This window comes from Topomyia yanbarensis, chromosome 1, assembly GCF_030247195.1.
Source record: "Topomyia yanbarensis strain Yona2022 chromosome 1, ASM3024719v1, whole genome shotgun sequence".
In the NCBI taxonomy this organism is placed as follows: Eukaryota; Metazoa; Arthropoda; class Insecta; order Diptera; family Culicidae; genus Topomyia; species Topomyia yanbarensis.
Window position 1 is genome coordinate 124,113,170 of NC_080670.1, and position 17,946 is coordinate 124,131,115.

At 47.5% G+C, this 17,946-nt stretch overlaps 1 protein-coding gene across 4 annotated transcripts in view; it reads right to left on the reverse strand.

Moving 5' to 3' along the window:
• Positions 1-17,946, reverse strand: part of LOC131684352 (protein ovarian tumor locus-like) — a 1,641,868-nt gene that overhangs the window by 1,494,505 nt on the left and 129,417 nt on the right. For all 4 annotated transcript variants that reach the window (XR_009304657.1, XR_009304646.1, XM_058967240.1 and 1 more), the window contains exon 3: positions 3,292-3,389. Coding sequence is in view for 2 of the 4 variants with exons in the window: in XM_058967240.1 (XP_058823223.1) it covers positions 3,292-3,389 (98 nt within the window). In the remaining 2 variants the exon portion in view is untranslated. The remainder of the gene's footprint in view (positions 1-3,291; positions 3,390-17,946) is intronic.

The following is a 17,946-nucleotide window of genomic DNA, read 5'->3' on the forward strand; positions in this document are numbered from 1 at the left end:
CTGGTCAGATGGCACAGGATTGTACCATCCACCCACATGCTGCTGTTCCGAGTCGTTATTTGACATACCCGCTTGGTTCAAAACATTGGTGATTCGGGGAGCAGGTTGTTCATAAACCCCTGCCGAAGTCACTGGAACGGATATAGATGGTACTAGTGAGACAATCGTACGTTGATTCCCCTGACTCGTGCAACCCACGCCCGGTGCCGGTTGAGTATTCGTTGTAAGTATACTTGGCACACATCCGGAAGAAGGAGCTGATACATATTGTAGAGCGGATGCATTGACTGGTTGTATCTGTGCCGCGGAATTGCTTTCGTATCTAGATGCCAACGGAATTTGAGAATCGGTAGTGAATATCAAAGGCAACATACTGGTATAGTTGCCGCCACTTGACGGGGGTACCACTAGAGGAAAACCAAAGCTCCAGGGAGGAATATTCGTTTGCGAGACTTTCGTTGCATTTGAAAGTATTTCCCATTTCGTCGGAATGGCGGACGATGAACTAATGGTTACTCCGAGATAATACCCATCCCAATTTGCATACGACGAACTAGTTGCCGTTTGAAGTGACATATTGGGTAAAGAAACCGATGTATGAGGATTAACTATTGTTGAACCTATAGATGTGTTTGGTGTTGACGTCGATTTAGGAATGATAATGTGTTCCGCAACCTTCTTGCTGAGGAGAGCGACGGTACCAGACTGCAGACCCGACGTCGAAGGAATCTCAGCTACTATTGTTCCGGATGCGGGAGCAATGAATGGCTGAGCTACTCTTTCAGATGGTTGTGGCTTCTCAGCTGCTGGTAAATCTCCACCACAGAGCCACGACTGCACCATCTTTCGGCTTGCTCTACTGCTAATCACACTTCTAATGCTTCCGGTTCCGTCTTCCATAGACTGCAGCAGTTCATGTTTCTGCTTAAGCAGCATAGCGTCTTCCTCCGCTCTCCTTTTTTGTACTTCTTCTGCCTTCCTGCGCAATTCATCTTCCTCTGCTCGATTCCTCTTCAGCAAAGCTTGTTCCTCCTCAAGCAGCTTCAGAGCCAACTCAACCCGCCGGGCATTGACACTGCTTGACGTCTACGTGCTTTTCCGAGTAGCATTGCTGGCCACTTCCGTCACCTCATCGTGAAGGCATTGCTCACAGCGCCAACTTTTGTTTGGATCCGGGATCTCGTCCGTCACACCAGCATATTCGACATGAAACCAGACGTCGCAGATGTCGCATCCAAACATTCGGCTCACAAGGCCATCGGAGTGACATTTTCCACACGCTTGGGTAGAATTCATATTACTGCTTACTTCGCAGAACTTCCTACTGCTCACTATGCAGTGGCAGATTCAGCAATGAATCTTAAAGTTTGTTCAAACTGTCTGGTATGGTGGGCAAATAAACAAATTCTTGCAGAAACTCAAAGGTATAAGCAGCTTTAAGCTGAAATTTATTGATTTCATTAGTTTTAATTCAAAGTTAATTAATTAACCTTACATTCAGTATTTATCTGTAGTGTCCACATACAATTCGTATTAGGATAGTTTGAGGACTCTTCCTGAGCCGTGTGAAGATGAACCACCCAAATATTTCATTTAAAGTGCTAAGTCACAACTGCGTGTTTCAATCCTAATTCTAGAAGGTTTTAGGACAGACTCGACCTTCAGATCTTGTGGCCGTGACGCTACTCGGGGGCGTCTATGTCTTCGTGTACGCGAACGACATCATATTGGTGACCCTCGGGAAGACGATCCCGCGCACAAGAATATCTCTACAGGCCGCCGTCAACGCAGTCGGCCGATGGGCACTCGCCACTCGATTCAACATCGCCGCCACCAAGTGCGCCATTACACACTGCTGCAGCACATATCATCCAGCCAACGCTCGTCCAATCCGCCCCAACGGTACAATAATTCCGTTCCGAATGGAACCGGTCGTCCTCGGGATCACCCTCGACCGGAAACTGACAATGATACCACACTTCCGGTAACTGAAAAAAGACAGCCAGAGCAGAATGCGATTAGTCCGGACCATTTGCGCACACCACCCCAAAAACAACCGCCGAGCAGTGCTGAACGTCGGACGATCTCTTATCCACAGCAGAATCTTCTACGGGATCGAGATGACTTGCCGGAACCTAGACGGATTCTCCGACATCCTCGGGCCCTTATACCACGGAGCGGTGCGGCTAGCCTCCGGTCTACTGCCGAATACCCCGGCCGAAGCTGCCTGTGTAGAGGCAGGAGTACTACCCTGCCGCTGGGAAACAGCCAGGGTGGCCTTCAGAAGAGCACTAAGCTTTCTGGAGAAAACTTCGGGCAACAAATGCCCCCTTCTCACCATCGTCTCCAACCTGCACCAGGAGTTCACCAGTAACGACCTCCCACCCATCGCTCGTCTACACCGGGTGAGACCGCGGGCCTGGTACGACCCCGGACCCAACACCGACGACAGCCTTGCTCGCACTATAAAAGTTGGCGACCACCCCAGCAGCATACTAGTTGAATATAGACAGATAATTAACCGAAGATATTCACATCACACTCAAATCTTTACCGACGGTTCCAAAGCGAACGACGGTGTAGGAGTGGGGATCAGCGGCTTGGGGAACGGGCTCTCCTTCCGCCTACCTCCTTCCTGCTCAGTTTTCTCGGCGGAAGCGGCCGCCATTGCAGTGGGAATGATCAAAAGACCCACCGATACACCGACGGTTATCTTTACAGACTCGCTCTCGGTCCTGAGGGACGTCGCTAGCGGGACCTCCAAAAATCCCTTCGTTCAGGCCATCGAGACACTTCGAGACCTATTGGTTACCATCTGCTGGGTTCCGGGCCACAGCGGCATCAAGGGCAATACAGATGTCGACCGATTAGCCCTCATCGGCAGACGGGCCCGGACCCGGCTCCCTAATGAGACTCCAACCATTGACATCATCAGGGAATTCAACACCAGCTTGCAAAACGGATTCACCAACCACTGGCGGAGTTCTCGAAATAACACACAACAAATCAAAGGCTCAGCCGACACCTGGACCGACCGAGACAGCTAGAGGTAACAAAAAATACTCTCCCGACTCCGCGTGGGGCACACACGAGTAACCCACGCACACACCGTGTCCAGCAAGCCCGTCTCAGAATGTGCCTCCTGCAACATCCGGCTCACCGTCGAACACCTGCTTTGCAACTGCCGAGAACTGGAGGACCTATGGCGTCAGTACGGCCCACGATTTAATCTAGTGTTTTATGTCTAATGTTAAATTTTGCCAAAAACATATTGTATTGTCTGTCACTTACTGATAAACGTGTGCCAACGCGTCCAGCTCCAAAAAAGTACCATGCGAATGATATTTGCTCATTTCGTCCAAATAATCTTCGAAATCACCGTGGATTTGCTGTGGAAAACCATACGAATACATAAAAACTATCAAATGAAACCAACATGGTATTGTAAGCAAATGATTACAACTCAACATAGATCCACAGACTAACAGACATAACACTCGAAAATAAGAATTCGTCCGCTTTAACGATCATTTTAAATATACGATAGAATGATGAACGACCACTTTGTTTTCAGTAATGAGAGATGGCGTTTGGCCACGGATTTCTTACAATAATATTTTATTGCGTCTATTACCAACGTTTCGAAGGTCTATGCCTTCATCTTCTGGGCAAAACTACAATTTGAACAATAATTACACACAGCATTCAATTTGCAAGCACACAGATGACTTACAACACGAACAATATTATCTTAGTCAAGTTGGAAAAAACAACGCACCAAAATTAAGTTTGAATTTGATTTGAACTGCAAATTCGTTTTAATTGTAGCAACTTGCATAGACGGTCCCCGCACACATCACTAGCAGACTGAGCAATGAAACGTTTCAAAAAGCAAAAGTGTGTGTTTAAACAGTATCGAGGTATGGAACAGATGGAACAGTATCGACGTATGGAACAGATGGAAGTGGAAACAGCAGTGAGCGAAGTTTATGCTTAATGAGAGAGAGAGAGTGTAGCACCCCAGAGTATGCTGCATTCAAATTATTAGTGTCGGTTCTGAAATTATTTGTTGAACCATCAAAAATGTGGCACATTTCCTAAATCTGTAAAGCTTGTAATCGGTTGTCATGGTCTAAAATTGTTGTTTTTGATAGATCAAAGCTGTGCTCATTATCAATGGCATGAAGCATTAGCGCTGTCTTTTTAAACTCGTCTACATTGCTTGTCTCTCGCTCGCTGCTTGACGATTTGAATTCATTGTACCGTTTCATGAGTGGTCAGACAGGTACTGTTTGAGTTGTTGTGTAGTTAAACCTATGTAGGAACTGTCACAGTTCTGAATTCTGAACAGGGTATACGGTAGATTACATTGCGTTTTGAAAGAAGAGGAGTGGGATCTTTCAGCTTGGAAAACAAAATTACATTGGTTTTTGTACATTTGAAACCTAACCTTACTTTTTTGTGATTCCTCTGAACGATCCTGGCAAGGGCGGGTGTGAGAGCATCTACGTGGTGGCGCCACCGGCTTTTTGTACCAGTCGGTGAGAATCCTCTGCTCGTTCGTTCTTATCAGAACTAAATAAGGCAAACGGTTGTTGCTCTCAATCTCACATGTAAACTGGATATGTGGATTATAGGCATTCAGCGCACTCTTCACATGATCAATTTCATTAGCTGGGAGAGCGGTGATCAAATCATCCACATATTTCTTTAAAAAGGGGATAGGTATATTGGTCGTCTTCAACACGTCATCTAGTAATATTTCCATTACTAGATCTTGCTAAGGCATGGATTACCCATTGCTGTTCCCGATTTCTGCCTGTAATATGCTCCGCGAAATACGAAATAACTGGAGGAGAAATTGAAATCGATGAGGTCTATGAAAGTTTTTTCATCTTTGATGGTTGTGTTTTTCTCTATCGAACTCCAGTTATTGCGCACCGCTTGGATGACCAGGTCTTTGGGGATGCAAGTAAACAAACTAACGACATCGAACGAAACCAACACATCATTCGGGGGCAGCGTTGTGTTGTTTATGAATGAGCAAAACTCGTAAGAGTTTAGGACATTGTATTTGTTCTGATTGATCGATAGTCTGAGAATACCAGCTAAATATAAGCTAAATATTTTGAGAGATCATATGTTGGGCAATTAATGCACGACAGGATGACCCTCAGCGGACTATTGGGTTTATGTATTTTTGGAAGACCGTAAATTTTAGGGCAAGCCGGTTATCAATTGATGCCTGGTTTTCTGGTGTATCATTTTCTGATCGTATAAAGCATTAACCATTTGTTCATACAGGGAGAAGAATGATCGAATGGTCGCCGGCTTCGGCGGTAAAACATGATGATGAGTTATGTTCTACCATAGACCGTGCGATAGACTTGGGTGCAACGCCCAACTCCTACTCTGCAGAAGGCAAAGAATTCTTCACATTTCCTTTCGATCATGCCCATATGAGCCTGCCTAGTTCCAGTTTTCCGTTCTAAGTTTATAACTGATTCGCTCTAGAATACCTATCCGTCTTTCAATTTCATTGCTTTCGTTTCTCTTAGTCTCAAATTTGCCGAAAATAGCCAACAAAATCGATACAGATTTACCATTTGATTATTTTTGGACTGTACTTTGTTTGTCCAGTCCCAGTCAATGCCTTCATACGTATCGCTGTCGCCAACAAGGGTTTGCATTTTCATTTCGTATTCTTCTTTTTTCATTATTACTGTTTTGTTACCCTTGTCGGCAGCCACAATACATATTTCCGGATTGTCACGGATTAACTTTTGGGTCGTATGGTATGCTTCGATCAAAAAACGATCATCAACATCTAAATCAAGGACAGTTTCTATAAGATCAAACAGTTAGAAGAAACTAAAGTGTCACTCGTAAGTCAGATAACGCAGGCAATCCCTCCACACATATACAACTCATTCTTTAGTGGTCACAAATGTTACTTTAACAAACAAGGTCGTGCACTCAAAGCAAAAACAGACAGTAAGTTTCAACGCCTAATGGCGAAAGTGGAAGTTGAGTCGCCTCTCAACTTCACCGTAAACGAGTCGTGGATACGGAACACCACTGATGTGGAAGTTTCCAAAGAAACAATGCTATTACTAGGATATGGTCCTAAGTTTGCCTTACCTTTCCAGGATAATCGAGAAATTCCGTATTTCAAGATTATCGCAGACTTAGAATCTATTCTAAAGCTTGAACCCGACGACACGGTGCAAGCGGCAAGTCGCAACCAATTCACCAACATAATTCACAATTACGTGAACAAACGAAAAAACGGTTGCTTCAAATCATCCACTGATCCCGTCAATCATTTTTTGATCGAATCATACCATACGACCCAAAAGTTCATCCGTGACAATCCGGAAATATGTATTGTGGCTGCGGACAAGGGTAACAAAACAGTAATAATGAAAAAAGAAGAATACGAAATGAAAATGCAAACCCTTGTTGGCGACAGCGATACGTATGAAGGCATTGACACGGACTGGACAAACAAAGTAAAGTCTAAAAATAATCAAATGGTAAATGCTCTATACGATCAGAAAATGATAGACCAGAAAACCACGGTCTTCCAAAAATACATAAACCCAATAGTCCGCTGAGGGTCATCCTGTCGTGCATTAATTGCCCAACATATATCGCGATCCTCTATACATGGAACTTATCTATCATTTTTAAAAACAGCGTCTGTCAAAATTTAATTAAATTCATCTCCTCATACTCTCATCCAAGGCTAATCATTCACCAATTAAAGTGTCCTAGAATATTCAGTTTTTAAATTTAGACAATAACAGAAAAAAAGTAAATAAATACAAAAAATACTAGATCATTATGAAATAAGGAAAAAAGCAAACAATAAAGTGATTTCAGTGTTAGTTTTAGACAAATTACTAGTATAGTTAAAATTAGTCTTAAGGATTTTTGTAACGTGCTATGTAAAAAAAGAAACTGGCGTAAAAAGCTTATGCAAATGCCGTGTCAAATAAACGTATGAAAAAAAAAAAAAAAAAAAAATTGCCCAACATATGATCTCTCAAAGTGTTTAGCTGGTATTCTCAGACTAACGTTCAATCAGAACAAATACAATGTCCTAAACTCTTACGAGTTTTGCTCATTCATAAACAACACAACGCTGCCCCCGAATGATGTGTAGGTTTCGTTCGAAGTCGTTAGTTTGTTTACTTGCATCCAGGCTTGTTATTTGCTCACACAATGAGCCACAAAGAGCGAAATACACCGATTAAAAATAGAGCAGAACAAAAACACTGCGATGTGCAGAACGACCGCACAAAGAGACACTTGAAAACGAAAAAGAGTGCACCAAGAGCTGCACAATTTCGTTCAGAGTCACCTTGAAGAGCCACTTTTTTGTGCCTCCCCTCACTGGAAAGCAGGTAAGAAGGCGAATCAAACTACAATTCAGATAAAGTTTGACCGGAAGAACGTTTTAAAAATGTTTTTTGGTTGCCATCTCCACTTACGTGCGCGTGGGACCAAGATACACACTAAAGAGCCTCTTTATTTCTACTCTTTGTGGCGTGCAGCCATGGAGTAGAATACCCGTGTGGGAGCAACACGCATCGAAGTGAAGAGGTTTATTGTGAAAGAGAAGAGCGGTGGTTCGCATGAAAAGTGCAAAGAGCGTTTGTTTTTTTCTCTTTATTTGCTCTGAGATGCATGACATCCCTGCTTGCATCCCCAAAGACCTGGTCATCCAAGCGGTGCGCAATAACTGGAGTTCGATAGAGAAAAACACAACCATCAAAGATGAAAAAAAAACCCGTTTTAATCCACCTAGTGCATTGTGCAATTGTGCCTTTCTCATTTATCCAAACTACGATTCCATGGCTGGTTATGTTTAATATAATGGTGGAACTGTCTATTAGATATTCAGTGCGATTTACACATACGTATAATGAATCGACAGCTACGAGCTTGAGTTGCTATGTGTCGATGCAGAAACACTTGAAGCCAGCGGCGGATCCAAGAGGAGGGCCCGGGGGTTTGGACTCCGCCAAAAAATTCAACTTGTTAAGAAATTTTAAATTAGTCTCTCAACTCAAAATCATTTCAAACCAATTTTTTCACAGGTTTTTCAGACCCACTAGGAAAGTTTATTATAGAGGAATTAGAAAATTTTATTCGCCTGGAGGGGTACTTGATGAGGGAAGGGCGGTTTAGGGAAGGGTGGTGAAAGATGTATGGGGGGTGCCCCTCACCGAATCCCCCTAACTACGACCCTGTTAAAATAGAGAAAACCCTTGTAAGTAAAAAAAATGGCCAGAATTAGGTTGACGATGTTCAGAGTGATTGCATAACCTTTCTATAGGAGAAAGGCAAAAATGTGAATTTGCTGTGTGTCCGCACTCTTAAACCCGTAACTCCGGAACCGGAACTTTAATGAAATTCAATAACAGCCTATGGGAACGCTGTACCTTTCATTTGAGACTAAGTTTGATGAAATCGGTTCAGCCATCTCCGAGTAACCGTTGTGCATATTTTTGGTCACATACATACATACATACATACATACGCACACACAACTCCGCTAGCGAATGACGGATCCCAATAGTAGCATGTCTGTAATAACATACGTACATGGAACTATTGAGAACCAGAGCTACAGCTCCAAAGCCCTGGTAAAGGAGGATGGTTGTGATGATCCGGGCCGAGATCACCACGTAAAGCAAGGTAGGGCATAACCCCAATTCCAAGACGTGAAGCGACCCGTGCCGAGGGAAGAGTGATCGAGGGGGTGAAAAAGATGCTCGATCGTTAACGGAGCCTGTGGGGTACCTGGGCAACCCCCACAGTAAGCGTCCCTTACCACGCTAATGCGGAGCTCTGGCGTGGCGGACATATATTTCTCGCGCTACTCGTGGGTACTTACATGGAGAACAAAAATAAAAATAACAAACAGTCGGAGGTGCCAAACCCCTTCGCTAGAGGTGGTTTGGCGAGGTCTCCCCCCCGTGGGGAGAGTAGTGGAGCGATGAGTGCTGCATCAGAAAGCACCAGTGACCCCCAGCAGCGGTAGGTAATAACCCTACCAATGCATCGGAGGGGCCAATAGCTGCGATGCGCAAAGTAGCGAAGCAACTCGATTCTATAATCGACTTCGCTAGCGCAAAGCAGAACATAGCCAAGGAGTTGAAGTTGAGCCTCCTGGAGCTCCGGAAAGCTGTTCGTGTCGCAAGACAGGAACAGCAGGCCTATGTTGAGAGGGTGGAATGTCGGGAGAGGCCCGACAGAGAAACCCAGACAGTGGCCTCCAATAGGGAGAAAAGAGAGAAGGTCGATAGAGGTTCACAGACAGTGGCCTTTACCTTCTACGGAGCAGCCACGTCCATCGGAGCGGCGACCGAGTTCCCCTCGAAGGGAAAAGGAAAGGGCAATCGCAAGACGCCATCGAATGCGAAGCGCCCTAGGAAGTCGCCAGGCGAGGGTGCCAAAACCGACACCACTCGGCGTGCAACCGTCAAGGTCAAACGCCGCCTGGGCGAGGTAAGCGAGGGCGAGAGTGACCTCGCTGTGGAGAGCGATGGTACCAGCAACCCGGCACGACCGGGGCAGGGGGGCTCAAACCCCTGGACGCTGGTCACCAAGAAAAAGCCGGCACCGAAACCGGAGGTACCGCGGCCTGCGAGGAAGGCCAAGGACAGAGGCGAAGCCTTGTGGTTAAAAACCGACAAGGACAAATACGCCGATGTCCTTAAATCGATGAAGGCGGCCGAAAGCCTCTCGGCCCTTGGGCAGGATGTGCGTAGCGTAAGACGCACCAACACGGGAGAGATGCTCCTGGTGCTGAAGCGAGGCGCACAATCAAGTGCAGTATACAAGGCCTTGGCCCAAGAGGTCCTTGGTGAGGGCGCCCAAATCAGGTCGCTAGGTGCGGAAACAACTCTCCAGTGCAAGCACTTGGACGAGTTCACGACCGCAGAAGACGTCGTCGCAGCCGTCAAGGAGCAATGCGACGTCACAATCGAGTGGGCCTCTGTGCGATTGAGAGACGGACCCTCTGGCACCCAAGTAGCCTACCTCAGGCTACTGAAGGCGGATGCCAAAAAGGTAACCGAGAAAGGGAAGCTGAAGATCGGCTGGTCGGTATGCCCTATTAGTATACCCCAGCCGCCTTCAGTGGATAGGTGCTATCGGTGCCTTGAATCCGGCCACAAAGCGTACGAATGCAAAGGCATAGATAGGAGCAAGCTATGTCGTCGCTGCGGCGAGGAGGGACATAAAGAGCGGGGGTGCACTAAGGCATATAAGTGCCTTATTTGCACCGCTAAGAAGCAAGCCCATAAACATGCTATGGGCGGACCTTCGTGTCCCTTCGGTGAGTTAAATAAGAAGAAGCCGTGAGAGTCACACAGCTAAATCTTAACCATTGTGCAGCAGCCCAACAGCTGCTGTGGCAGTCGGTCTCGGAGTCGAGGACAGATGTCGCCCTCTTATCAGACCCGTACAGCATCCCTGCCGGCAACGGCCGGCGGGTGTCGGACGGGTCTGGAATGGTGGCAATCTGTACAACGGGACGGTTCCCGGTTCAAGAGGTAATACACCCCTCCGCCGAGGGTGTGGCGATTGCCAAGATCAATGGTGTGTTCTATTGCAGCTGCTACGCCCCACCAAGGTGGCCAATAGAACAGTTCTACCAGATGATCGACAGGCTCTCGTCGGACCTCGTGGGCAGGAAACCGGTAGTAATAGCGGGAGACTTTAACGCTTGGGCAGTGGAGTGGGGCAGCCGCTGTACAAATAGCAGGGGTCAAGCGCTAATGGAAGCGCTTGCGAAACTCGATACTGTGCTAGCTAATGATGGCTCCGCTAGTACATTCCGTAGAAACGGAGTGGAGGCGTGGATTGATTTGACCTTTGCCAGCCCGAGTCTGACTCCAGGCATGGAATGGAGGGTAGACAAAGGCTACACCCATAGCGATCATTTAGCAATCCGCTTTAAGATCAACTATGGTGTGCAGCATCCGAGGGCGGAAGATCCCTGTCAGGTACGCGGGTGGAAGTCCAATCACTTCAACAGCGAAGCTTTCACCGCGGCCCTGGGACTGGAGGCCAACACCGACAGTCTAAGCGGGGATGCGCTGGTAGCTGTTCTATCACGCGCGTGCGACGCCACTATGCCGAGAAAAACACTGCCAAGAAACGGTAGATGCCCGGTATACTGGTGGAGTGCCGAGATTGCAGCTCTACGGTCAGCCTGTCTCAGAGCTAGACGTAGGATGCAAAGAGCTCGCACCGAGGATGCAAGAGAGAACCGCCGTGAAGTGTTTCGAGCTGCGAAACTAGCCCTTAACAAGGCTATTAAAAGCAGCAAGAGAGCGTGTTTCGACAACCTGTGTGAGAGTGCCAACGCGAATCCGTGGGGTGACGCCTACCGGATTGTGATGGCCAAGACCAAAGGGGGCTCCTCACCCCCAGAACGGTCTCCGGGCCGGTTGGCAACGATTATCGAAGTACTCTTTCCGTCTCGAGCCACAAGCCCCTGGCCACCTGCACTACGAGACAGTGCGGACACGGTCGAAATGGTGGCTCCAGTGTCGAATGAAGAACTACTCGCAGTGGCTAAATCCCTAGCAATGAACAAAGCTCCAGGGCCGGATGGAGTTCCAAACAACGCTCTCAAGGCAGCGATCATAGCGAACCCGAACATGTTCAGGCTAGCTATGCAGAGATGCCTTGACGAGTGCCGTTTCCCCGACAGATGGAAAAGGCAGAAACTGGTGCTGTTGCCGAAGCCCGGGAAGCCGCCAGGCGACCCATCGGCGTACAGACCAATCTGTCTGATAGACACTACTGGCAAACTGCTTGAGAGGATCATCCTCAACAGGCTCACCCCGTACGCGGAAGGTACGGACGGTCTGTCAAGCAACCAGTTTGGCTTTCGGAAGGGTAAGTCCACAGTGGACGCTCTCAACTCAGTGATAAATACTGCCGAGATAGCGATCCAACGAAAAAGGCGAGGTATTCGATACTGTGCGTTAGTGACACTTGACGTGAAGAACGCATTCAACAGCGCAAGCTGGGATGCCATCGCGCTCTCGTTACACCGGCTTAGCCTACCGGTGGGTCTGTACCGGATCCTGGAAAGTTACTTCCAAAACCGCGTACTGATATACGAGACCGATGCCGGTCAGAAAAGGGTTCCGATTACCGCCGGAGTCCCTCAGGGCTCGATCCTAGGCCCGGTGCTATGGAACCTCATGTATGACGGGGTTCTGAGACTGAAGTTCCCTCCTGGGGTCAAGATCGTCGGCTTTGCCGACGACGTAACCTTGGAGGTCTACGGGGAGTCAATTCCTGAGATAGAACTAACCGCAGAACACGCGATTAGCACGGTGGAGGAATGGATGAGCGCGAGAGGCCTGGAGCTCGCTCATCATAAGACGGAGGTAGTTATCGTCAACAACCGCAAGTCGGCACAACATGCAGTTATCCATGTGGGAGAAGTCGCGATCACTTCACAGCGAAGTCTGAAGTCTCTCGGAGTCATTATAGACGACAAGCTGACCTTCGGCAGCCATGTCGACTATACGTGCAAGAGAGCGTCGACTGCTGTTGCGGCACTATCGAGAATGATGTCCAACAGCTCAAAGGTGTGCGCCAGTAGACGTAGGTTACTGGCAGGCGTTGCCGTATCTATCCTCAGGTACGGCGGCCCGTCATGGTCAAGAGCACTGAGGGTAACCAGTTACCTACAGAAACTGGAGAGCACCTACCGCGTGATGTGCCTCAGAGTGATATCTGCCTACCGCACGGTATCACACGATGCATCCTGCGTGATAGCGAGCATGATGCCAGTCGGGCTGGTCATTCGGGAAGATGAGGAGTGCTTTGAGCTACGTGGAAATAGGGGAGCCCGCGAGCGCACCAGGGCGACCTCGGTCGCCAGATGGCAGCGTGAGTGGGACAACTCCTCGAAAGGTAGGTGGACCCACCGGTTGATACCTAGCATATCGAGCTGGGTGGGAAGACCCCATGGGGAAGTTCACTTCCACCTGACACAATTCCTGTCAGGCCCTGGCTGTTTCCGTCAGTACCTCCACAGGTTCGGGCACGCGGAGGTCCCAGTCTGCCCGGACTGCCCAGGTGTAGACGAAACTGCCGAACACATACTGTTCGTATGTCATCGGTTCGACGTCGAAAGAAGAGCAATGCTTGACGTCTGTGGCTGGGACACAACCCCTGATACCCTTATTCAGTGGATGTGTCAATCGGTGGAGAAGTGGAACGCAGTCTCGGCTGCTACCATCCAGATTGCCAGTAGGCTACAGGTAATCTGGCGAACCGAGCAACAGACGACGGGCACGGCTAACTAGTGATTGGTTAGCTGGAGCGAAAAAAAGGCCAAGCGCAAAATAAGAGTGAATGGTCTGTTCATGCTGAGGTAGGTTGGCGCAGCGAATGGCAACCGCGTAAGGGGTAAACCCAGCCACCCCGAAGCAAGACAGAAGAGTGAGTGTATAGGCGTATAAGTGGACTGCCTCATGCCAAGACGGGAGGGTCGTAGCGTAGTATGTTGGAACTAAACTATCGATGCCTCATGGCGTGGCAGAGGAGTGAAAGGGTGAGCATCCAAGTCAGTCTCACACTGCATGTTAAGGGTGAGCATAAAAGTCAGCCTCACAGGTTGGTAGAGGCTAGCACAAAAGTCAGCCTAGCAAGGAATGAAAAAGGTGAGCACAAAAGTCAGCATGGCATGGTATGTCAGAAGTGGGGCCTAAGAAAAATGTCCCACATGGGATGCCAGAGGGAGTGACAAAGGTACAATAGAGTGGCACGATTGAGAGTGAATCAGGTGATAGGGTGAGCACCCAAGTCAGCCTCACATGGATGGGTAGGGCAGGCACAAAAGTAAGCCTAGCAAGGAATGAGTAAGGTGAGCACACAAGTCAGCCTCGCATGGAACGTAAAAGGTGAGCACAAAAGTCAGCCTCATGTGGGAGTGTTTGAGAGTGAATCAAAGTGCGATTGAGAGAGCACCCAAGTAAGCCTCATACAGGATGTATGAACGCGTGAGTGAGAGTGAATGAGTACATTTAGTACAGCCATCCCCCCAGAAGTAATACCGAGAGGTAGTTCCTGGGAGGAATGATGGCGGAGCGCAATGGAGTTTAGTCGGTATTAATGGCTGGTCACCATTCGAGTCCGACACGCCCCCAGTGCACCCAGTGTGGTAGATTGGACCCTACCGTTAGCACGTGTACTGGGCTAGGACATAAAGGTCTTCTCCATTGTAAAAAAAAAAAAAAAAAACATACGCACACACAGACATTTGCCGAATTCGACGAACTGAATCGAATGGCATATGACAGACGGCCCTCCGGGCCGGGATTAGGTTGACGATGTTCAGAGTGATTGCATAACCTTTCTATAGGAGAAAGGCAAAACTTTCATAGACCTCATCGATTTCAATCTCTCCTCCAGTTATTTCATATTTCGCGGAGCATATTACAGGCAGAAATCGGGAACAGCAATGGGTAATCCATGCCTTAGCAGATCTAGTAATGGAAACATTACTAGATGACGTGTTGAAGACGATCAATATACCTATCCCCTTTTTAAAGAAATATGTGGATGATCTGATCACCGCTCTCCCAGCTAATGAAATTGATCATGTGAAGAGTGCGGTGAATGCCTATAATCCACGCATCCAGTTTACATGTGAGATTGAGAGCAACAACCGTTTGCCTTATTTGGACATGGTTCTGATAAGAACTGTATCCCGTCAGGGTAGCAATTTAGCACTGGGTGGAAATATACCTATTTGTGTGTACTCTTTCCGTAGAGTGTATTGTTATTGCAACATAACTCACCGCTGTTCATTATGCTCGTTCATGTTTTTTAAGTAAATTTCGTTTAAATAATAGTCCATGAACGTTGTCATTAGTCTAGATAGGTGTAGTAATGACAGCTATGCGGCGGCGCGTTTTTTGGTGTTTGTTTTGGGTCGAGTGAGAAAGTTTCGAGCCACGGTGAGTGAACGACGTCGTGTGTTTTTTGGCCCCATTTGGACGTTTTTTCGTGGTCAGATCCAGCCAGTTCTAGTGTGCGGAAGAGTATTCCCGCAAAAGTTCCGACCCGTGGTTCGAGAACTAGTGTTTTGGTGTCGGGTCGCCGGAAAAGGAAGCTAAGCGCAAAGGAACAACTCGCTTCCCCGGCTAAGTATAAAGGACCCAGAAGACGCCTTTCCGCTCTCGCTGTGAAGGATCAGCCGAACGAGCCTAGCTCTCCTTCACAGCTAAACGTCAAGGAGAGCGAAGCAGGGTGGCCAAAGGTGCCCCCTGGGAAGTACACTGCGGTGACTTCCGGGATCTCTCGCGGGGAGCGAGTAGATCCGGCGATTTTTCGCCAACGTCGCTAGGGAGGTTCCAAAAAAGGAGCAAAGCTCATCTCCCTAGCTAAAAGTCAAGGACCGCTGCCGGAGCAGCCAACGACAAAGGAGAACGCGGCCGTTGTTGTCCCGGCCGGTCGGACGAAACCGTCGCCTTCCTGCCAACAGCAGCATTTTGCTTAGCAGCGTGCAGCGCACAGTGCAGCAAAGGAGAATTAGAGGAGAATACAAGTCGGTAAATTTAGTTAATTTGTTTTTTTTCTCTTTTTTGTTTGTTTATATACGAAAATCCGAAATTCCGGTAGGAGCACCTAGGCCGCCCTGAAAAGTAGGGTACGCCGGGCAAACGAGAACCCGAGTAGTGGGCAAACCCCTATTTACATTTGGCGCACAGCGCAAAACACACTGAAAAAAATATTTTCCTATTTTGGAAAATATTTTTTTCTTCCGGAGTGTGGGGTGCTTCTACTAAATCGAGGATTTTCGTAGAACAGTGGTGAGGTTTCTTCCGCAATATTTTTCCGCGGTCGTATTTATTTATTTACATTTTTTGGGATATTTTTTCGATTTTTTGTATTTTCCTTTTTTTGTCCGAATTTGTGGATTGCGTTGTTTGTGTTTGGTCTGCCCGACGAGTAGTTTGAAGGTTGCTGTCATTTATTCGGTTGCGGTGGCCAATTGCCTTGAATTCACAATCCGATTTGAAACATTTTTGGAGCAGCTTGATTTCCTGAAATTTTAGGGGAATCGTTAGTGGGCGAAAAATTTAAATTAATACTGTGTCAGTACTTACATGTTTTGTGTCTTGGTGATTTCTTCCAATATAGCGCGAGTTATGATGGCGTTGAAGAAATTCAACCAAGCGTGTGTGTTCATGCGCGTCGATCATTTGCATTTCGATGAGCTGGACTTTGAGTTGCTATCTCGAAGCATTTTTATCTCTCCTGTTTCGGATCTTTCGCGTGTCCACCGGCAGTGGCGTCTTCGGGGAATTTTGTCGCATGAGCGGTCGTCTCGGAGGGAATTAGTTCGCCACTTCCGGGGTGACGTGGGTGAAGAAAAGGAGATCTGCCTTGGTAAATTACTAACAATCAAGGAAGATCTCCAGTACCGGTGCCCAAACAAGGAGATTTACGGAACACGGTTGCTTCATTTGGGGTCTAGGCTCCAGGTTATCCGAAATTATGCGGCAGGGGAGGTCAACCAGGAAAATTTCGGGGTTGCTGGAGGAAGTTCTAGCAGTTTATGCCAGTCATTTCAGTGACGAACAGGCGGCACTTCCTCCCGACAACCAAGAAGAGGAGGATGGAGAGATTTTGGGAGATTTGCTGAGTACAGACGTACCGGGAATTCCACAGGGATCCAATCCTTCCGATGACGAAGGATCTCTTTCTAAACAGCTCGTAGGAGACGACCTGTTGCGTGTCTTGTGCGAGATGAGGGACGAGATTCGACAATTGCGACAGCAATCCGACGATAATAAAGCCCTGGCGTCTCAGGGGTCTGATGCTTTTTCAAAAGCTACTGAAACGCTAATGGGCGGGATTGCTTCACTGACAACAATTTCGTCAGTTTTAAGAAAGACGGTTCAAGAAGTTGTCTCACTTCGTGTATCCGTCAGTGAACTTCGGGCACTAGTACATCAGAAGGAAAGTGCTCCCGAGATGGATCTGCAGACCGATCTGGAAGATTTGCGCCCAGTCCCGATCAATTCGTGTTGAAAGGAGGATTCTCGGGTCAACAAAATATATGTTGATCACTTCCAATCGAGAAACCGAAACAGAATACCGGATTCACAGCCCCGTACCAAACTCAGAACCAGCCTTACGTTCCTGAATGGAACGAACAGCGGGCGGGGCCATCCTATCCGAATTTTTCAATATCTACCAACGCAGGAAACGGATCGATGGCAGCCCCAAGGAATTACTCGCGAAACCCGCAACGCGTCGCTGATTGGAAAATTCGGAAGTATGCTGGAAGGAACGGGAATAAATGAATTCTTGGACACCTTAGCGAGTTACGCTGCGTGTGAACAAATGTGCGAAGACGAACTTTTCAATTCTGCGATGCATTTGTTCGCTAGCAATGCTTTGGCCTGGTATCAGGCTATGCGTGCGCAAAACCGGTTGTTTAACTGGAACCATCTTGTTTGCGAACTCAAGGTAAATTTTGTACATCCTGAACTTGATGCTACGCTCAAGATGAAGGCTCTCCAGCGCCGGCAGATGCGCAAAGAATCTTTCCAGGAATATTTCCTGGAAATGGAGAAAATATTTCGTGCTATGACGGTTCCAATGGCACCGAGCGAAAAACTCAACGTGCTCAAGCGGAACCTGAAAGCCGACTATAAACAAATGCTGATTCTCATGCCAGTGAACACGCTCTCAGAATTGATGAGTCTCAGTAAATCGATCGACGCCTCCAAGACGCCGATTTATCAAAAAGTTTTCGGTTCTTCTCGGGAAGTTGCTGCTTATTCTGATAATCCACCACAAAACAAGCAAGAACAAAATAACCAAAACCAAAAGGGAGGTGGACAGAATAACGGCAACACAAAATCCAAAACGTTTTGGAACAAGAAT